The sequence below is a fragment of the Protomyctophum bolini genome (assembly GCF_963924005.1).
Source record: "Protomyctophum bolini genome assembly, chromosome: 11".
NCBI lineage: Eukaryota > Metazoa > Chordata > Actinopteri > Myctophiformes > Myctophidae > Protomyctophum > Protomyctophum bolini.
Genome location: NC_137872.1, coordinates 40,559,039 through 40,582,111, shown reverse-complemented (window position 1 = coordinate 40,582,111; position 23,073 = coordinate 40,559,039). Strand labels below are relative to the sequence as shown.

At 44.2% G+C, this 23,073-nt stretch overlaps 1 protein-coding gene across 2 annotated transcripts in view; it reads left to right on the top strand.

Annotated features, from left to right (window-relative positions):
- arhgap17b (Rho GTPase activating protein 17b) overlaps nt 1–23,073 on the top strand; it is a 90,598-nt gene that overhangs the window by 32,495 nt on the left and 35,030 nt on the right. For both annotated transcript variants that reach the window (XM_080776515.1, XM_080776516.1), the window contains exons 3-6: nt 10,712–10,816; nt 14,426–14,502; nt 17,510–17,621; nt 18,344–18,420. In XM_080776515.1, the coding sequence (XP_080632641.1) occupies nt 10,712–10,816; nt 14,426–14,502; nt 17,510–17,621; nt 18,344–18,420 (371 nt within the window). The remainder of the gene's footprint in view (nt 1–10,711; nt 10,817–14,425; nt 14,503–17,509; nt 17,622–18,343; nt 18,421–23,073) is intronic.

Sequence of the window (23,073 nt, the reverse complement as noted above, 5' to 3'; positions counted from 1 at the left end):
GGAGAGGTGAGACAGGCTGCAGAGAGACAGACGGAACCCTGACATTACTCTGTAGGACGTGTAGAGAGGTGAGACAGGGCTGCAGAGAGACAGACGGAACTCTGGCATTACTCTGTACTAGGAGGAATGGAGAGGTGAGACAGGCTGCAGAGAGACAGACAGAACCCTGGCATTGCTCTGTAGGAGGTGTAGAGAGGTGAGACAGGGCTGCAGAGAGACAGTTACTCTGTAGGAGGAATGGAGAGGTGAGACAGGCTGCAGAGAGACAGACAGAACCCTGGCATTACTCTGTAGGAGGTGTAGAGAGGTGAGACAGGGCTGCAGAGAGACAGTTACTCTGTAGGAGGAATGGAGAGGTGAGACAGGCTGCAGAGAGACAGTTACTCTGTAGGAGGAATGGAGAGGTGAGACAGGCTGCAGAGAGACAGACATAACCGTGGCATTACTCTGTACTAGGAGGAATGGAGAGGTGAGACAGGCTGCAGAGAGACAGACAGAACCCTGGCATTACTCTGTAGGAGTTGTAGAGAGGTGAGACAGGCCTGCAGAGAGACAGTTACTCTGTAGGAGGAATGGAGAGGTGAGACAGGCTGGTTTTGTTGGACAGCTGTACATGGCTCCAAAACTGTGGAATGCACTTCCCATTGCAGTCAGAACTGCAGCATCACTCCCAATCTTCCGCCGTAGTCTGAAAACCCACCTTTTCAGACTCCATCATGGCCCATAGCACTTACCCCACCCCCTTAGATAGCAATTCTAGTAGTCATAGCACGTCATAGTACATATGTGTAGCATAGTAGTATAGATGTATAGCTTATATGTATAGTTTCATTATAGATATTCCACTGTTACTTTCTTAGCTACGCATGTTTCATGATAAATGTCTTTATGTGATGTATTCCCATGCTTTTGTTCTTGCTTAATGTAAGTCGCTCTGGATTAAGAGCGTCTGCTAAATGCCTAAATTGTAAATTGTAAATTGTACATGCCTGTCTGTCTGCTCTAGATCTCACTCTGTGTTATTTACACTTCTGTGTGAAGTAAAAACTGTGTTGGTGGAACTTTACGCAAGTGAATCGGTGAATGTTTTTTCTTTAAAGATTTGTCTTTGGCTTTTCTGCCGTTATCGATAGTATCAAGTGAACATTGACAGGAAAGGGGGAGAGAGATTTCCAGGAATTGCACCTTTTTCTAGTTTAATCATTTTGTCCTCCTTCTCTGCCACATCAGAATATTCCTTTTACTGTACAGTAGTTGTTAATTAACTGTTTGCTTTTCAATGTTTTGTATTATTTGTGAGCCGTAGCTCAAAGAATCACGATAGATTATTGCTATCCAGAGCTTGAATTATTATTCCCGGGAATCTTTCCTTCTGTGTTGTTTTCGTAATACTCAGACGGAAAATGCTCGTCGACTACCTTTTCTCACCGCAGAAAACTAAATGGAAACTAAATGAAAACTATAAGTAAGACTAAATATATTGACAATTTCGTCAACAAATAAAAACTAGACTAAAATGCTATCTAGGGAGTTCAAGGGACTAGTGGACAAGAGATCCAGAATAAGTCAATTTACACTTGGTTGCATGCTGAAAAAATCTACAAGCTCACAGCTTGTAGACCGGCTATTTTCAGCAAGTGTAAAATCAGCCATTTCGACGGCATCAAGGCCTACATTTCAGTCGACTAAATCAACTGTACATTTAGTCGACCGAAGTCTTGTGATATTTAGTCGACTAAAACTAGACTAAACACTAAAACATTTCCAGGTCAAACTAAATGAATGAAAACTATTCGAGAGACTATAATGACTAAAAACTAAAATAGAAATTTGCTGCCAAAAACCACGCTGCTTTCCTTGCTTTCCTCCTTCCTTTCCGGGGCTCCCTTTAGCTCCTGCTTACTGGGTTCCACGGATCAGTCGAGGTCGTTAACGCTAACGGTGAACAGCCTATACTGTCGTGGGATAATATTCAAACTTGTAACTAACTATAACTAACCACTTACACATGCTTAACTTTCATGCCCTTCATTTGAATCGGCGCGCCCGGGTTGAGCTGCAACTCAGAGCACGTTTGGAACAGTGTTGTTTTTGGCAGCAAATTTAAAATTTTCTCTTGAATAGTTTTCATTTAGTTTTAGTCACATTTTAGTCACCTGGAATGTTTCGGTGTTTACTCGGCTAAATTTACAGTTGATTTAGTCGACGGAAATGTGTGTCGGCGCTGGCTTTGATGTCGTCGTAATGTCTGATTTTACACTTACTGAGAAGAGCAGATCTACAAGCTCACAACGCGTGTGTGCTTGTAGATCGGCTATTTTCAGCATGCAACCAAGTGTAAAATAAAATGACTTTTACTGGAAAGTCCCTTCCTATAACATTTTAGTCTAGTTTTTATTTGTTGACGAAATTGTCAATACATTTAGTCTTTGTTTTAGTCATCATAGCTTAGATTTCATTTAGTTTCCATTTAGTCTTCGTCTGTGAAAAAAGGTAGTTTAGTGTTAGTCGACGAAAACAACACTGGTTTGGAAAGGCATTTTCCATTTTAGTTTCATGTTCCAGTCGCTATATAGTCATTAACATGCAGTCATCCTACAACTGGACCAAGGTGTTTCCTCGCCGCTCGTCAGTGACTCACTGGAAGTTCCACATTCTGTGTGTGTGTCGGGAAGGTCACCGTTGTAGCTATGTTGTCATTGGCTAATGGGCTGCACTGTGAACTGTTGTCATTGGCTACTGGGCTGCACTGTGAACTGTTTTCATTGGCTCCTTCTATAGGCTGTCTGGAAAAGGATGACCACAACATGTAGCTCTGTTTAATGGACCTGTGTGTGTGTGTGTGTGTGTGTGTGTGTGTGTGTGTGTGTGTGTGTGTGTGTGTGTGTGTGTGTGTGTGTGTGTGTGTGTGTGTGTGTGTGTGTGTGTGTGTGTGTGTGTGTGTGTGTGTGTGTGTGTGTGTGTGTGTGTGTGTGTGTGTGTGTGTGTGTGTGTGTGTGTGTGTGTGTGTGTGTGTGTGTGTGTGTGTGTGTGTGTGCGTGTGTGCGTGTGTGTGTGTGTGTCTCTCTACTCTAGACCAGAAAACGTCACACAGATAAGAACCACTTATGTGCCAACCAAAAGAACCCCACCTCTCATAAGATGCTAGCTATGTAAAAGTGGTCACATGCAGCACTCGCATGAAAAAACACACGTGATGTTGTTTTCCAAGGAGGCTATAATGCTGGACGCATAGTCCACTTAATTATCACCTAAATGTTGGTTAGTAAAAACAGAGAGATGTGTCGGGGCGAGCGGTGAGTCGCTTACCACCACGGCTCAGTGACGTCCTGTTGTAGTTTTAGTAAAAACAGAGAGATGTGTTTGGGGTGAGCGGTGAGTCACTTACCACCACGGCTCAGTGACGTCATGTTGTAGTTTTAGTAAAAACAGAGAGATGTGTTTGGGTGAGCGGTGTGTCTCTTACCACCGCGGCTTCAGTGACGTCCTGTTGTAGTTTTAGTAAAAACAGAGAGATGTGTTTGGGGTGAGCGGTGAGTCACTTACCACCACGGCTCAGTGACGTCATGTTGTAGTTTTAGTAAAAACAGAGAGATGTGTTTGGGGTGAGCGGTGTGTCGCTTACCACCACGGCTCAGTGACGTCATGTTGTAGTTTTAGTAAAAACAGAGAGATGTGTTTGGGGTGAGCGGTGAGTCACTTACCACCACGGCTCAGTGACGTCATGTTGTAGTTTTAGTAAAAACAGAGAGATGTGTTTGGGGTGAGCGGTGAGTCTCTTACCACCACGGCTCAGTGACGTCATGTTGTAGTTTTAGTAAAAACGGAGATATGTGTTCAGGTGAGCGTTGAGTCTCTTTAATCACCGCGGCTTCAGTGACGTCACGTTGTAGTTTTCCAACCACTGCGGTGAGTATATGTTATCACCTAAAAGTGTGTGTGGGCCTTTATAGGATGTCTGTTTGCTGTGGTCTCTCACTCTTGAGATCTACAATCTTTGGTTTCTGTTGTGTGTGTAAAGAACAAACAATAATACCTTATTCTCAAAGCAATTTTTCCTCCAGTCGCTGTCACTCGAGTGATCACGACAGCTGTGCGTGCGTGCGTGCGTGCGTGCGTGCGTGCGTGCGTGCGTGCGTGCGTGCGTGCGTGCGTGCGTTTCCTCAATTGATAGGCCTAGGGCAGTACTCTCTCTCTCTCTTTGGTCTGGATCAAACATCGCCTCTGCATCTCCACGTCTATAATTCCACTTCCTTCCTTCCCGTCACGCAGCAGCCTTTCTCTTTCGCTCCCCGGTGTCTCATCATCTATCCCATGAACTCCCTCTTTTTATTTATTCTTATTTCTTTATTTTGCTGCCTGCCTAGTGCCTGCCTGCCTGCCTGCTTACCTGCCTGCCTGCCTCTCTGTCTGCCTGCCTGCAGTCTGCATGCCTGCCTTTCTGCTTTCCTGCCTGCCTGCCTGCCTGCCTGCCTAGTGTCTGCCGGCCTTTCTGCCTTTCTGCCTGCTGCTTGCCTTTTCTGCCTTTCTGCCTGCCTGCCTTTCTGCCTGACTGCCTGCCTTTCTGCCTGCCTAGTGCCTGCCTAGTATCTGCCTGCCTTTCTGCCTGCCTGCCTGCCTGCCTGCCTTTCTGCCTGCCTGCCTGCCTTTCTGCCTGCCTGTCTGCCTGCCTGCCTGCCTTTCTGCCTGCCTTGTGTGTCTGGCTCCTCCCTCTGTGGCTCCCAGTGCTGTAGATCTGGGTCCAAGCGGCTGGTCTTCAGATCGGGCTAGACTTCCCGTTGCGTTAATCACAGCCTGCAGATCTGCTGGATGGATGTTGAGCGTATCGATTGGATCCCGCCCAGGCCCGGCCCAGCTGTGGTCTGTCTGGCTCCCGGCATCATCTCTGCTGTCTGAGAGAGAGAATGACGCGGCTCAGGGCAGGATGTCACAAGCAGTGTTACTTGTTGGGCAAGCCTTTCTATACCAGAGCCAGAGTTATTGGGTTTGGCTCAATATACAGTGCAATACTATAGGCCAGGGGTGGGGAACTTTGACGATGGAGAGGGCCACTATATGTCTCCATATACTCACTCCAGAGGGCCACATTCCGCGACACGTTTTGAGCTTGTAGATCAGCTATTTTTGCAATATATTTTAATTGAAATCCAGATTATTTTCTTTTGCTTTTTTTTTTGTTAGAATCATGAAAAGTTACCTTTTTTATTTAATTTCAAATGCATTCAGTTATAGTTATGTTAACTTTATGAACTAAATAAAAATACATTTGACATAAAAAAAAAAGACAATGACATTTTAATACTAGTAATTAGCTGAAATCAATAATAGATCAGTATTCTGATATTGACCTGTGGGCCGCATTAAGTGATGGTGAGGGCCGCATGTGGCAGTATTCTGTCCCAACGTTGCGCATGCCATGCCATTATACTGTAGGTTGAAAATCTTATGTTTTATTTTTATTGGAATATCTTTATGAAATGATCATTGACTAGACTCGGACTGCACGGAGCAATATAACCCTGCACCCACCCACCAGAATCTCTCCCCCCAGTCCGAGATCAGAGTTTGACTGAATGTGGAATTGTGTGTGCAGGATGTAATTTGCATTAATACAGATGTGAGGCGGCTTCATTTTTATTTTTTAAGTATTTTTATTTGAAAAGAAAGATCCCTCTCTCTCTCTCTCTCTCTCTCTCTCTCTCTCTCTCTCTCACAGTCACACGTATGCCGGTGTGCCAGTGATCACTGGAGGGTGATCACTGATCACCCTCCCCTGTGGCAAAGTTGGCACCCATGCCTAAGGTTGCATACCCCAACCATGTATCTAATCATAACCATTTGTATATATATATATATATATACATACATATAAATAGCACCCACAATAACACCCACATTTAACCTATACAGTCGAGGCATACTTGTCTTATTAGCCAGGGTTCCTTTTAACCCATTTTGGCGTGGGAACCCCTTTTGGTGTTTTAAACATTATGTTATAATTTAGCTATTGAAAAATAGCAGATCTACAAGCTCATAGCGCGCCATAGCGGAGTGGCGCGCTACGAGCTTGTAGCTATTTTTTTGAAAAATCGTGAAAATATTTATTTCAGAAAACTGGAGGATTTTAGAATTAGTTTTTTTTTTAATTTTGAGGTCAGGCCTAAATGGGTTAACGCTACTATAAAAACATACTCAACTGCACCACCTGCTGGTTGATTTCTGAACACACTTTGCATCAGAGGCAACATGCAGGACAAGGATAAGGGACGAGGTCGGTGGCACTCGACTGTGTAAAGGCTCATTTAACCCATTCTGACCTGAGATCAGATTCATACGAGGTTTCCACTGGACACACACTGGTCTGATGAACCCATTCTGACCTGAGATCAGATTCTAAAAATGTCAGTCGTTCGATTTTTCAAAAATAGCAGACCTACAAGCTCGTAGCGCGCCACTCGGTGGCGCGCTACGAGCTTGTAGGTCTGCTATTTTTCAATAGCTAAAGCATAACATGATGCTAACACCAAAATGGGTTCCCGTTCAGAATGGGTTAATAGCCCTCTCAGCATCGCCGTCATTCCACACGAGGCCTATAATGATTGGTCAGTATAGGTAATGGCGCTGCCGAGTGCCGACCAATTGGACAGCCCGGATAGAGTATTTTTTTCTCGTGCCATCCGATGGCTGAATATCCACTAAAAAGTTTTTTTTTAACCCATTCTGAACGGGAACCTATTTTGGTGTTAGCATCATGTCGTGCTTTAGCTATTGAAAAATGGCAGACCTACAAGCTCGTAGCGCGCCGCCGAGTGTCGCGCTACGAGCTTGTAGGTCTGCTATTTTTGAAAAATCGACTGAACGACTGACATTTTTTAGAATCTGATCTCAGGTCAGAATGGGTTAATCATCAGACCAGTGTGTGTCCAGTGGAAACCTCGTATGAATCTGATCTCGGGTCAGAATGGGTTAAAAGACAAAAACAGAAAACTTTAATTTAAAGTATAGAGTACCGCTGGGTTACTGAAACAGCCAGGAAGAGGATGTCAACACTTTGACAGGTGTGTGCGTGTGCGTGCGTGTGCTTCCTTGTGCGTGTGTGTGTGTGTGTGCCCGCGTGTGCATGCGCGCAACTGCATGCATAAACACTGTACTACACATACAGTGTCCTGTATATAGTTACTGTTTGCAGACAACTAGTATAATCCATATTTCAACTTTTTATGGCATTTTTCTTTTGGTGTGTACCTTCTCGTTCTATACAGTGTCACACTGAAGTAGCAAAAATAGCCGATCTACAAGCTCTCAACATTGCGAGTCTATTTTGAGACATATGAGGTTTCCACTCAACAGAGATTTTTTTAGAGAAGTTATTTATTACTGCTATTTATGCTATACTCTATTCTGGTAAGCTTTAAAAAGCAGGTGGCTTGCGCACATCCAGTTCCTGGCTGGTGCTGGACAAAAGGTATAGATACATACAGTGAAGAAGTATATGGTTCCGCACCACAGGCTTTGCTCCCAACTAGTGTTGGAGCAAAGCCTGTGTTGCATGCGGGACCACTTCTTCACTATTCCGGTAAGACCCTCGCATGTCCCCTGAAAATGGAAGCGACAGCAGAAGTTTCATTTCCTTTTCCACATCACTGTAAAAAAAGTTACACAAGAAGTATGAAAGCCTGGGTATCGACGAGGCTACACAAGAAAAACACATATTCCAATTCAACACATCACAAAGTGGTGATATAACGGCATTATCATGAGACATGAGTTGCTTTTCTTAGTGAAAGACGACCGCACTGCATGTTCTCCCCGTGTTCATTTTTCCTCATAGACTTTTCAGAAAGTATATTATTCAAAGACGTTTACGCCGCGCGGACAAAGCCAACTCTTTGTCGTGACAAATCATGACGACAAACACAATGTTTCGGGCTGAACAAATAAAAATCTGAAAGAAGAAGAAAATAATTGTACTTATAAGTACAGCATTTGAGTAAATGTACTTATATTTACTTTCCACCACTGGGTTTTAACGGCAGGAGGATGAGTTAACAAAACGTCAAACAAAGAGAGAAGTATTATGACCAAGCTGTCCGTCTGATGACAAAAAAAGATTACGAAAGAAAAGAAGAGAGAAGTATGACGAAGACACAGAAGTGGTCAATGTTATCGTCAACTCCATATTGACATCTGTTGTCCAGATCATATCTCACAGCAGGGCTGCAGGGCTGAATCATTCAGGCCGCGCTATAGTCAAGTCATGCACCCAGCCAGGCCACCCTATCCATATACACACACACGTGCACGTTTGTATTACAACAGAGCCATAGAGTATAGACAGATTTGCGACATTGAGGGGGGCAGAAAACAGCCCGTTCACGTGCGGTCATATGTACTCACGCGAGCCCTATCGACTATACAATACATTCCGCAAACTTCCATAATATTTCATATCTCTGTAGTTATGCCAAATATTGCGGGAGCACAGGCGGGATTTTTGATAGTGCGTATCGTTCGGCGCGTAATCGGCTTCCGAAGTTATAGGGGCCTATTTTACCGAAAACGCCACAAATCACAAACCAAATGTCCAACCCCCCCACCCCAAATTTGAATCAGATATCGCGGGTGGTTTAATCGACCAAAAGCCAAAAAGCAATTCCATTTTCATCCATAGGGGGGCGCCGCGAATGCAAACAAATTTACCGTTTTTTTTTTTTTTGGGGGGGGGGGGGGGGCATAAATACCCTCCGAATTACTTACGCATGATCACAGGGGTGATGTGACATTGTAATTGGCTATAGCAATATTAGTGGGAGGGGCTATGTAAGCGACTGTGGCAACCACACTTTGCAATTTTAGAAAAATGGCGACCTTTCTAGTTTAATACAGTGGGAGCTGTGTATATGAGAGTTATAGAGCCTGTGCATTGTGGATTATTAAAACCGTATATTATGCCACCACAAGGCCTCGATCCTCCCTCCCGTAAGACCCACTCGTGTGTTTCCCACGGTAGTGTGTAGTGTGGTGTGTGTCCCTGGGGCGCTCTGCACATCACATGTTGAAACAGTATCGCTTCCACATGCAGCCATCCATCCATCAGTCTGTGTGTGTGTGTGTGTGTGTGTGTGTGTGTTACATCCGCCAGCAGGCTGTCAGAGCTGCGTGTTGTAACCAGTGGTATAGAAAAGTATAACTAAGTACTTTTACTTAAGTACTTTTACTTAAGTACGTACAATGTTGAGGTATTTGTGCTTTTTTTTGTATCTCCAATTGTCCAAAGTCTACTCCACTACATCTCGGAGACAAACTGTGTGTACTTTTACTTCACTAGAATTATTTGAAAACTTTAGTTACTATAGTTACTTTGGCGATTTTAATTTTGATTATAGAAAGCATACATTAACCACTTCAGCATTTGAAAATAGCCGATCTACAAGCTCACAATGCCTCGCGTCGCGACGCATTGTGAGCTTGTAGATCGGCTATTTTCAATAGACTTTGTACACATTTTTGAACTTGTGAAATGGTACATTCTATAACAGGCTAGGCTATAACAGAGCCACTCGGTGGCGCGCTATGAGCTTGTAGATCTGTTTTTTTTTTTTTAATAGCTAAATTATAACGTAAAGCTTAAAACACCAAACGCTCAGCCACGAATGGTCCTCAATCATTTGTTTGTCTCCACCAGGCCGAAGTCATGCGGGGAGAGAGTATGTTTTGCACTCCGTCCGTGTGTGTGTGTGTGTGTGTGTGTGTGTGTGTGTGAGTCCGTGCGTCCGTGCGTCCGTCTGTCACCACAGGGGTTCTCAACGTTTTTTGGCCGGGGACCCCCCCACCGGAAATGCTTTGGCCGTGTCTTTGGCCTCAAATCGTGAACGCAGCGCGCAATTTACGTGATATCCTTCACGGACTTTCCTACTAGGCCGAGGAATATCATTTTCACATTGGCCTGTTACAGGCTATATAACAGAGCTATTAGCGCCACCAACACTTAACACATTTTTGGAACAAAATTATCAGCCTCAAATCATCCAAGGCGTAAGAAGAAATGGCACCCTTTTTCACATTGGCCTATTATAGCGCCACCAGGAGGCCACAACCTGACCTGCCCTGGTGGAGACCTATGCCCCGAGGGGCACTTTATCTATTTTTTTCCTTTTGTTCTTTTAGCTTCAGTAGTAGTAGTATAGTAAGTATAGCCTTGCCGAGCCATGAGCCCCACAGGGCAGGAGCCTATCTCCTGTTTCTGTAGCGTGGGACAGCTTGATGTACAAGTACACCCCCTGGACATGACGCTAGTATGTCGCAGGGACTTACCCCCGATCCAACCCTTGATGCCGAGTGTCAAGCAGGGAGGCACTGGGTCCCATTTTTAGAGTCTTTGGTATGACCCGGCCGGGGATCGAACCCCGACCTCCCAGTCTCAGGGCGGACACTCTTAACAACAAGGCCACTGAGCTGGTTTTTAGCTTCAGTCCCTGGTTCAAAATCAGTTGATAATCCCGTGGTGTAGAGGGAGAAAAGTGAGACAATTGAACGTATACGCCCACTGCCACTGCAGGACTCCGGTCAACCACGTACTTATATACACACAACGTAGCGTCATAGGACCAGTACTGAGAATCCACAGAATCTACAGTGGTTCTAACTACTGTTGCCATTGTATTGTAATTGTAATTGAGGATCATGTGTTGTTGTTGTTGTGTGTGTGCAGATCGAGAGGCGGATGGAGCTGGTGCGTCTGGTGTCTCATAACACACACAAGAGGCTGGTGGCCTGTCTGCAGGGGCAAGTGGGCTCGGACTCGGAGAAGAGACACGTAAGAGATCTTCCTTCTATTCCTTTTTTTTTTTTTTTTTTTTTTACCCATTCTGACCTGAGATCAGATTCAAAAAAATGTCTTCTACATCCTGACAGTTTTCTGAAAAGGCTATGTTTCTATGTCAGTGGTTCTTCGATTTTTCAAAAATAGCAGACCTACAAGCTCGTAGCGCGCCACTCGGTGGCCGCGCTATGAGCTTGTAGATCTGCTATTTTTTCAATAGCTAAAGCCCAAAATGGGTTCCTTCCAGGGATGATGATGATGCACCGACGCACAATATGGAAATTCCTGGCTGATAACGATGTTTAAAATAACAATTGTGCCCATAGCCGATACTGATACCGATATATGTTTATTTTGTTTTTATTGTTTTTAATTCACCCTTCACCCAGGGGTGTCACTTTTTTTCTTTCTTTTTTAATTAGGAAAAAATGCTTTAAAATCGTTTTTTGGATCGTGGGACACCCAAAGAGCCCTAATGGAGAGCCTCCGTCTCCACCAGCGATGGGATTTTTAACCCATTCTGACCTGAGATCAGATTCTAAAAATGTCTATTACATCCTGACAGTTTCATTATTAACCCATTCTGACCTGAGATCAGATTCTAAAAGTGTCTTCGATTTTTCAAAAATAGCAGACCTATACAAGCTCGTAGCGCGCCACTCGGTGGCGCGCTACGAGCTTGTAGATCTGCTATTTTTCAACAGCTAAAGCACGACATGATGCTAACATCAAAATTGGTTCCCGTACAGAATGGGTTAAATCCATCTCCGTTGAGCCTCCATTATAACAGGATTTTCAAAGCGCGGTACCTCTAAAGTTTTTCTTAGGTGTGCGCATGCTAACACTAGATGGCGCTAAAGGAGTTAAATGGGTTAATAATATCTCAACCTTATATAGAGCTTTTCTGAGTTGAGCCAAAGACGCTTTACATGAGGAAGCTAAAAAATAAGAACTTTATTGGGGAAGGTGGGTTTTTTGAGGGCGGTGTTGAAGGTTTGGAGGGTGGAGGCATCTCATCTTGAAGATCTCAAAAGCGTTTATATTGCGGTCCTTTAACCCATTCTGAACGGGAACCCATTTTGCTGTTAGCATCATGTTACGCTTTAGCTATTGAAAAATAGCAGGTCTACAAGCTCATAGCGCGCACTACGAGCTTGTAGGTCTGCTATTTTTGAAAAATCGAAGAACGACTGACCTTTTTAGAATCTGATCTCAGGTCAGAATGGGTTATAATCAGACCAGTGTGTGTGTGTGTCCAGTGGAAACCTCGTATGAATCTGATCTCAGGTCAGAATGGGTTAATGTGGCACACACAGTGACAAGTTATAAGAGCTCTTTGAAGTTTAGGATCTTCACAACCGACTTGTTCCCCAAGCTGATCCCCAAGGTCCTCCGCACCCTCCGTTATGAAACGTGGAGGAAGATTGGCTTATTTAACCCATTTAGACCTGAAAACGCCCCAGAATTATCGACCCCCCCCCATCTGAAAATATGTTGTTCCGGCAGGGACCCCCCAGAAGCAAAGATTTGAGTTAAAAATGTTCGCTCTGAAAGAATATATTATATTCCAAATGTGCGCCACATTTTCACGATTTTTCAAAAATAGCAGACCCACAAGCTTGTAGATCTGCTATTTTTCAATAGCTAAAAGTGTAACATAATGCTTGAAACACCAAAAGGGGTTCTCGCCCCGAGTGGATTAAGAAGGTCGCCCCTTGAGAAATGAAACGATGAAGGACAGATTAGCAATGATGTGTTCCTGCTGTGCTATCAGCACATATAGTATTTCTCCTTACATAACACATGCACGCACGCACGCACGCACACGCACACGCACACGCGCACACACACACACACGCAGTGACTCAGGAGAAAGATATTCAACTCTGGACGTCTGCCAAAACATCTCCGCTCGCTGTTTGGAGGCCAGTCACAATCACTCTGTCTGTCTGTGTGTCTGTCTGTCTGTCCCTGTCTCTCAAATGCAACACAGCAACTCATGAACACAAACACACACACACACACACACACACACACAACGCACAAAGACAACGCCGCTGACGGGTCACACGAGACGTTGTTGTCGCCACTTCGCCTCGTCAACATCATGTGCTTTTTTTTTTCCTGAGCATGTCTCGGCGACTCTCGGCAAACCGCCAGGCCCTCGTTAAACAAACCCATTTAGACCTGAGCTCCATTCTGCAAAATGTCTTTCTAAATCCTGACGGTTTTCTGAAAAAAAACCCCATGTTTCTATGTCAGTCGTTCTGAAACATTTTCATGTCAAGGACCCCCGAATATATAATGTGACATTGGCCAACGACCCCCCCATCGGAAAATATGTTGTTCCTGCAGGAACCTCCCCCAGAAGCAAAGATTTGAGTTAAAAACGCCCTGAAAGAATATATATATTCAAAGATTTGCGCCACATATTCACGAAAAAAGAAAAAATAACAAGCTCATAGCGCAGCACCGAGTGCCGGGCTATGAGCTTGTAGATCTGCTATTTTTTAATAGCTATAAAGTATAACATAATCTTAGTGGGTCGCAAATCCTGGGGTGCCCCATAATACTTTGATAATATTTTTAATGTATCCGTTTCACTTTCGTTTTTTTTCTTTTCATCTACACCATATCCTTTACCAAAAAATAGCAGATCTACCAGCTCACAAATGCGAAACTTGTGTTGTGTCGTGTTTTGCGAGCTTGTAGATCGGCTATTTTGGGGGGAACGTTCCTCCTGGTTGTTGAAGTGGTTGGATGTTGTTAACCCATTCTGACCTGAGATCAGATTCATACGAGGTTTCCACTGCGGACACACACTGGTCTGATGAACCCATTCTGACCTGAGATCAGATTCTAAAAATGTCAGTCGTTCTTCGATTTTTCAAAAATAGCAGACCTACAAGCTCGTAGCGCGCCACTCGGTGGTGCGATATGAGCTTGTAGATCTGCTATTTTTCAATAGCTAAAGCATAACATGATGCCAACACCAAAATGGGTGCCAGGTCAGAATGGGTTAAGTATAAAGTTATTTTCAATCTGTCCTTTGATGGAAACGGATGTTCTTTCAGGTTTTCCTCATGACATACTGTATTCTTATAGCTGGATATTTAGATTTTTGCTATTTTTGAAAAATCGTGGAAATGTGCCTCAAATCTTTGAACGTATATTCTTTCAACGTTTTAAACTCAAATATTTGCTTCTGGGTGAGGTCCCTGGAACAACATATTTTCAAATTGGGGGGTCGGTGGCCAATTACATATTTATTATTACATAATTATATTGAGCACCACTGATACAGAAACATGAGGTTTTTCAGAAAATTGTCACCATTTAGAAGACTTTTTTTTCTGACGTCCGGCCTATAAATGGGTTAAAATAACACTGCAATTCATGGGTACCGTCAATGAAAATGTTATTCACAGAGTTGCCTGTGAATAACATTTTTAGCTGAGCCAAAAAAAAAAAAAGAGTTGAAAACCACTGCCATAGACAATCACTGTGACGACGTGACGTGGCAGATGATCTCATATAGCTGAAGTCCGTAGAACTACATTTCCCAGCATCCTCATCATCGTTCATTTATTTTCTTCCCCCCAGAAAAAGCTGCCCCTGCTGGCACTGTGCCAGACCATGCAGGACGGAGGCGCACAGCTGGGGGACGAGAGCCTGATTGGGTGAGTGTGCTATGTGACACTTTGTTGACCACGACTTAACCCCTTCTGACCTGAGAGCAGATTCTAAAAATGTCTGTTTGAAAATGACAGTTTTCTGAAAAAGCCATGTTTCTATGTCAGTCGTTCTTCGAATTTCCAAAAATAGCAGACCTACAAGCTCGTAGCGCGCCACTCGGCGGCGCGCTGTGAGCTTGTAGATCTGCTATTTTTGAGGTTTTTTGAGGTTGAGTAGGACTCGACTGGGCCGAGCATGATGTGAGAATCAATGGTTTCTGCTGGTGAAAAACATGGCGATACTGTAAAACTATAGTTCAGCCACACAACTCATGGATTGAATTAACCCATTCTGAACGGGAACCCATTTTGGTGTTAGCATCATGTTATGCTTTAGCTATTGAAAAATAGCAGATCTACAAGCTCATAGGTCTGCTATTTTTGAAAAATCGAAGAACGACTGACATTTTTAGAATCTGATCTCGGGTCAGAATGGGTTAATCAGACCAGTGTGTGTCCAGTGGAAACCTCGTATGAATCTGATCTCAGGTCTGGAATGGGTTAAATCAGTGGTATTCAAGCTTTTTTCATATCGAGGCCCATTAATTATTCGGCATAATTTGAGCCACGGACCACGGAGATTTAGCCTCTCGGACCCAAAACGAAAGAATATCGTTGTCGTTGGATGAGATTTTGTGGCCCAGCAGATGGCGTGATGCCACTGAAAGGAGAGATGCTTGTACATAACTAGAATTAACGCACTCCGCGGCAGAAGTGCGAGAGAGAGAGAGACTCCGCACGTCAAAATGAGTCTGCTAACGTTGTGGTCACCACTGTTAGCATGTGTGCTATCAGGCAAAAGCTGAGATAGATATAAAACTACTGGCCAAAATGTCATACAAAACACAACACCTAAAATCGGAATGTTATTGTGACCTATTGAGCACAAACAGACCATCATGATTTGCTTGCTGGACCTATAATTAATTTATTTGCATTCAATTTCCACTCGCCCATATAAATAAAAAGCAAGATGGCTGCCGATTGTGAGACTGAAAGGTAGTGTGGGGGCGGGCCTGGTGGGCCTATTAGAACTCAGGGCAGTGTTGCCAGGTTTGCGAATTGTAAGCGAGTTGTAGTGTGTGTAAGTAGCGTGGTTAAAAGGCCTTGTTTCTGGCCCTGTTGGCCTTGTTTCTGGCCCTGTTGGCCTTGTTTCTGGCCCTGTTGGGGCAACAGCATATGTCCACCAGTTATGTCCACAGTTTTTGACGCTTTTCATTGGCTAGCAACTTCACAAATGTAATAATAGATGTCACGTCCGACCAACATTACTAGTCCTTGGCCAGAGGGAGGCAGTTTAGAGACCAGGATTGCTGGCCTGTTTTTTTGTGAGGGTACCTACCCTAGGGGACACGGGGAGAACATGTGAGGGTACCTACCCTAGGGGACACGGGGAGAACATGTGAGGGTACCTATGGACGGGGAGAACATGCAAACTCCACACAGAAAGGCCATTTCAGGAGAGTACACTTTTCTCCATATGTATACTTTGCTCAGCTAATCAAATCATCTCTATGGGGTGATCAGCCAATCATCAGCCAAATGTTTGTGTTCACACAAACCCTCAAAGCTGGACATAGGAGGGGCCAGCGCCCCTCAAAACCACCCAAAATACCCAGGGTTGTGTGAGCTTGTAGATCGGCTATATTTCACATACAACAAGGTTTCCACCCGGCGGTGACGATGTATTAGAAGGGGACCGAGGCCCCTCTTGTCATTTCTGAGTATATATTGCAGATCTACAAGCTCACAGTGGGCCTGATTCATCAAGTTATTTACAGTCATATGTTGTGTTTACCGGGATTTCCGACCATATAAGTATGTTGCGTGTGGTACAAGGATTTATCATAATTTTTCGACCGTGACTTCGGGCGCGCACTACGACGCTACCCTTTCTCACGTGATGTGAGAAAGAGGCTGACTTTACCAGCGATCAAAGCTTTGCGTCTACTGTATGTATTTAGAATGCTTCAGTCTTCATGCTGAATCAATGAATGGTCCCAAACAAACCTCAAATACAACGTGTGTGCCCAACATCTGTCAACACATTTTATAAAGACGTTTTTGGCCATTATCTCTGGAACGGAAGGTCCAATCTGTTCGCCGTTCCCACGCAGCCGATGGACTCGGTCAAACGTTTTAAGCCGTGCTCTTCAAAGCCAGCTCTCCAAAAGTGAGATCATGCAGGCTGCCTCATTGGGCAAAGACCGCACCCCCATTTTGTTGTGGTATTAATTCATAATAGGCTACTGTATATTGATCACATTGCCAAATTAAACATATGAGTAGTGCAGGCAGAAGGCACAATCCACTGTTAAAGGTATATTCAGTGATTTCACTCAAAAAAACCTTAGGTTTCGTTTTTGGCTGTGGGACCTAAGCCTTTCATCCAATCAGGATAGAGAGCCAAAAACGAAACCTAAGGTTTTTTGACCCCCCCCCCCCCCCAGGGGTTAACTGGGGACAGGGAGGAACTCCTTATATGGTCAGCACACTCTATAGTAGAGAAGATTATCACAACAAAACAACAAAATAAGTGATATTTGAATGAAGTGAAATCACTGAATATACCTTTAATTAGGCTGTGCCATAAGCCAGTTGAAGAGGGAGTCCCGTGACTGTCAGGCAAACATGAGCTACAGCCGCGATACACACAGATGAAGGCAGGTGCGCCGCGTTTGGTGACTGGTACGTGATATTGGGCGTACCCGCCGGAGAGACACACTCCTTTAGCCACTGTACTAGACCAGCTGTTTTCGGCGCACGGCACCCGCATGCATCTATACCACGTAACTCGACTAACTCCTGAGTAATGTGTTGAGGAAAATGCCACTCTCACACTCTCTACACTCACTACTATTTTCTCTCTCTCTCTCTTTCTCTCTGTGTGTGTGTGTGTGTGTGTGTGTGTGTGTGTGTGTGTGTGTGTGTGTGTGTGTGTGTGCGTGTGCAGTAAGATGATGGAGGTGTGTGGGCAGGCAGAGACCACCCTGGCCTCTGAGCTGATGGAACATGAACTACAAATAGAGAGAGACATCTTGGAACCTCTGTACCAACTGGCTGAGGTAAACACTACACTACCCAGAATGCACCACTGACACTACACTACACTACCCAGAATGCATCACTACACTACCCAGAAAGCACCGCTATGCTACACTACACTACCCATAATGCACCTCTACGCTACACTACACGATTAAGACGCGCGAACGCGGGAAGCGAACGCACTCAGCTCCATATATGGGCACAAAAGGGGCCAGGTCCACAACAAACAAATCACTGGCCCCTTTTGTGCCCATATATGGAGCTGAGTGGACCTGGCCCCTTTTGTGGCCATATATGGAGCTGAGTGATTGCTGATGCAACACACTCCATATTTGGATAGCGGGACAGACACACGGACAGACAGACAGACGCACGCACAGACATGATCTGCTAGGTCTCATAGTAAGTGCTCATTGCGTTCGCAACTACACTACACTACACTACACTACCCAGCATGCACCACTACACTACACTACCCTACCCAGAATGCACTGCTACGCTACACTACACCACACCACTACCACAGATAGAGGTATATATGCTGGCCTTCAAAGCAATGTAGCTACCGCTACGCTACAATACAAGATGGAGAGAGACATCCTGGAGCCTCTGTACCAACTGGCAGAGGTACAAAGTGTTTACTAAAAAAATATTCTAAAGAGCAGGAGAGAAGCTCAGGGTTGAAGTGGTCACTGTGTGCATAATGCATTCTAAGCCTTTGTTTTTTGGGGGGTTCCAGGTGGACATTCCAAACATTCTGAAGCAGAGGAAGCAGCTGTCCAAACTGGTGCTGGACTATGACTCCGCCAGGACCAGGTACACTGTGCTCTGACTCACACACACACACACTATGGCCCTCATTTATCAACCGTGCGTACGCCAAAATATGGGTGCACGCCGAAATTACCGGCATTTTCGGCATTTACCATTTCCGCCAAAGCTTGAAATTGAACTTGACAAAGTTGACAAAACTCACGTCTGGTCGGGAGCTGTCGGACGCTTTGTCCTCACCTGTTTTTCTGTCGTAGAACAGCGGAGCAGCATTGTTTGACCAGCTGAGAGGCGGTCACAGGCATCTAAACATATGTTTTCACTCCTAAAATGTATAAAACTAATAATAGCCTACATGTGAAAAAAATATATTTTGTAAAGGCATGTCATATGAAATTGGTAGGATATTACCAAGTGTGCAAGCTTATTAAAACCGCGCAATTAAAAACAATGCTTTAAGCCATTTAAATAGTGTCTTGCATGAGCGCATACCGGTAGCCCCCCGAGTCCCCGACCTTCCCCCCCCCCCCCCCCCCCCCCCCCCCAAATTCCATGACTGGATCGAGAGGCAACAGTGCTGCAGCTTTAGATTTTCTTTCCGCAGATAAGTAAGCCTGGGACCGAGGCTATGCAGCTATAGTCAAGTCTACCACCATGAACGGCAACTGCGATCTACAGCCATGTCTTTCTCGCGTTACGTCTCGTCCTTTTATTTAAGGATAAACCCGACGCTCTCGAATGCCAATAAATGTGACACACTGTATGCCGACAGTGTCGATGCAGCGCAATGTGGGGACCGCTTCTTTTCTTTTTGTCATATTATGGAAACTCACGGGTTACCGCCAACTTCACTTTGTGAAGTAATAGGCTGCGCAGGGACTCAGGGAGGCAATCTAATATACAGTGAGTAATGTCATAAACGTGCATGCATGCAGGTCAGTGACAGAGACAGACAGAACAGGAGCGGAGGAAAACGGCATTTGTCACGGGCTGTGCGTGTCCAAACTCATTCCAATGACGTCGTGAGCAATGTTATTTAATGAATGCTTCACATGATCACAGGTTCAGGTTTTCGTTCACTAATCTTGTTGTATATTAAATGAATAAACATTTTAATAATTGCATATATAACTAACACACAGTGACAGTTGCTTGCAAGTTGCATGTGCATGCGTGCGTCTGTGTGTGTGTGTGTGTGTGTGTGTGTGTGTGTGTGTGTGTGTGTGTGTGTGTGTGTGTGTGTGTGTGTGTGTGTGTGTGTGTGTGTGTATGTGTGTGTATGAGAGGGGGGTGAGGCGGTCAGTCAAGGAAGGCTTGACTTGATGTAACTACGGTTTCCAAGATCGTACTGCAGTTGTTCAGTTGTTCGCAAAAACGAGGGCGAGGCTTGATTTCATAGGGCGTGCCAGATAGATTTCAGCCGTCACATTTATTAACGTCGGAACGAAATTAAGGAAGGATCAGCTGTTTGCGATCACTTTATAAATGCCGTGGCGACGTGGGTGTACTACAAAACCTGCACTCGAATCTGTGGCAGATTTTACACTCAATTGATAAATGAGGGCCTATGACTCAGCCAGGACCAGGTACACTGTGCTCTGAGTCACACACACACACACTATGGCCCTCATTTATCAACTGAGTGTAAAATCTGCCCCAAATTCGAGTGTGGGTTTCGTATAGTACACCCACGTCGCCACGGCATTTATAAAGTGATCGCAAACAGCTGATCCTTCCTTCATTTCGTTCTGACGTTAATAAATGTGACGGCTGAAATCTATCTGGCACGCCCTATGAAATCAAGCCTCGCCTTCGTTTTTGCGACATGAACGTTCTGCAATACGATCCTGAAACCATGGTTACAGGAAAAAAAAGTTTTACAGGAAAAGTTTTACAGGAAAGTTTTACAGGAAAAAAAAGTTGCCTTGCAGCCCCCTTTCTCATACACACACACACAGACGCACGCACGCACACGCAACTTGTTGTATCTTAAATAAATAAACCTGCATGAATTAAATGAAGCTGTCTGTTTCTCCTCTCGCTTCGCTTCCCTTGCTGCCCGCCTCAACCCCCCCCCGCACGCACGCACGCACATATCGCAATTTGCAAGCAACTTTCAATGTGTGTTGTTAGTTGTATATTAAATTATTAAAGTATTTTTAATGTAATATACAACAAGATCTATTAGTGAACGAAAACCTGAACCTGTGAACAATGAATTAAATAACAAATAGGCACACACACGCTGCTGTTTTGCAGGTGCTCCTCCTGTCCTGCCTGTCTGTCTGTCTCTCTCTGTCACTGTGTTCCGTCCGTGATCAACTGACCATGCACGTTCGACAGTCTATTTAGATTGCCTCTCAGTCGCTGCAGGGCTGTCAATATAATGAATGTGCAGCTTAAACCGTAGCCCATGTGGCTGGCACTGGTGGAGTGGTGGTGGTGGGCTGGCTGGGTAGCCTACATCTCCGATGCGGTTCCCACTTGCGCTGGCACGGTACATTTGGCATTCGAGCGACGCGTCGGGTTTATTAAATGAGGAGGAGATTGCACATACCGTAACTCCAGAAAGACATCGGCCTTTTGTACACTCTCTCAGAGTTAAAGGACAACTTTAGTTTTTTTCAACCAAGGTTCATGTTTTAGGTTGTTATTAGAGAAACTAAAAGGTGAGTGTTCATTTTCTTTCATTTGCTGCTTTCTTTTGTTTTGAGGATTTTAGCAGTTTTTGACAGGGGGTCGGGGGCATTCGAGCATGGGGCTTTTTTACCAAATATTATGGTGATTATTCTTTTTATTATTTACTATAGTCCTAATAAACCCCAAGAAATTACATCTGACCACAAAAGATCACGGGATCTATCGAATGTGACATACTAACATACACACAGTATAAGCCTTCCCCCAGTAGGCTACTTCACATTCAGTAGATCCTGTGATCTTCTGTGGCCAGGTGTAATTTCCTGGGGTTTATTAGCACTATAGTAAATAATAAAAATAAAAAATCACCAAAAAATGTTGTAAAAAATACACATTTAGCCCCATGCTCGAATGCCCCCCTCAAAAAGAGCTAAAATCCCTAAAACGAAAGAAAGCAGCAAATGAAAAAAAAAATGAACACTCATCTTTTACTTTCTCTAATAACAACCTAAAACATGAACCTTGGTTGAAAAAAAACTAAAGTTGTCCTTTAAATTAACATAGATTTTTACAATATAATTTGGGGTCCCCCCAGAGATATAAATGCAGTTAAAATGGGCGTGCGTATAGCTTAATGCATGTCAAACTGGGGGTCCTCGACATGAAAACGGTTGAAAGTGACTGCTAGAGCCGTACCAATGGGGGTCCGCAGGCTAATTAATGTCATTTTGGGGGTCCTTGCCACGAATACGTTTGGGAACCACTGGACCACATGACTCTGTCCGTATAAAGGTGATACCATGTTATCGTTTGTAGTGAACAATAAAAACTTAAAAGGCCACTAAAGGCACCTGGCAGCGAATATTACGCAGTTGGTATGGGAATAAGACCCATTGTCCAGTCAGGCAGCAACATTTGATGAGGTTTTATTTTGCTTCTCCAGACAGACATACAGTACAAGATGTCAAAAGTGCTCTCCCTAACCTGCCGGTAAAAAAAAACCATGGACCTTCCCGGTGCTCACTGACTACCTGTGTGCTCACTTAATTAAATAGACTCAGCTGTGCCCCCAGAACTGCAGCCCATCACCTTCAAAACAAAAAGCATTAGCTGCAACAGAAATAATGGCTGTAAACAAACCAATTAAGCAAAGCAAATTAAACTAAAAATAAGAAATGCATTAAATATAATAACAGAAATACTGAATTAGCACAAATACTTAATAGCTCCCACATCGTTGACCACATGACTCTTGTCCGTATACAGGTGGAACCATGTTATCGTTGACCACATGACTCTTGTCCGTATAAAGGTGGAACCATGTTATCGTTGACCACATGACTCTTGTCCGTATAAAGGTGGAACCATGTTATTGTTGACCACATGACTCTTGTCCGTATAAAGGTGGAACCATGTTATCGTTGACCACATGACTCTTGTCCGTATACTAGGTGGTACCATGTTATCGTTGACCACATGACTCTTGTCCGTATAAAGGTGGAACCATGTTATCGTTGACCACATGACTCTTGTCCGTATACTAGGTGGTACCATGTTATTGTTGACCACATGACTCTTGTCCGTATAAAGGTGGAACCATGTTATCCTTGACCACATGACTCTTGTCCGTATAAAGGTGGAACCATGTTATCGTTGACCACATGACTCTTGTCCGTATAAAGGTGGAACCATGTTATCGTTGACCACATGACACTTGTCCGTATAAAGGTGGAACCATGTTATCGTTGACCACATGATTCTTGTCCGTATACAGGTGGAACCATGTTATCGTTGACCACATGACTCTTGTCCGTATAAAGGTGGAACCATGTTATCGTTGACCACATGACTCTTGTCCGTATACAGGTGGTACCATGTTATTGTTGACCACATGACTCTTGTCCGTATACAGGTGGAACCATGTTATTGTTGACCACATGACTCTTGTCCGTATACAGGTGGTACCATGTTATTGTTGACCACATGACTCTTGTCCGTATACAGGTGGAACCATGTTATTGTTGACCACATGACTCTTGTCCGTATACAGGTGGTACC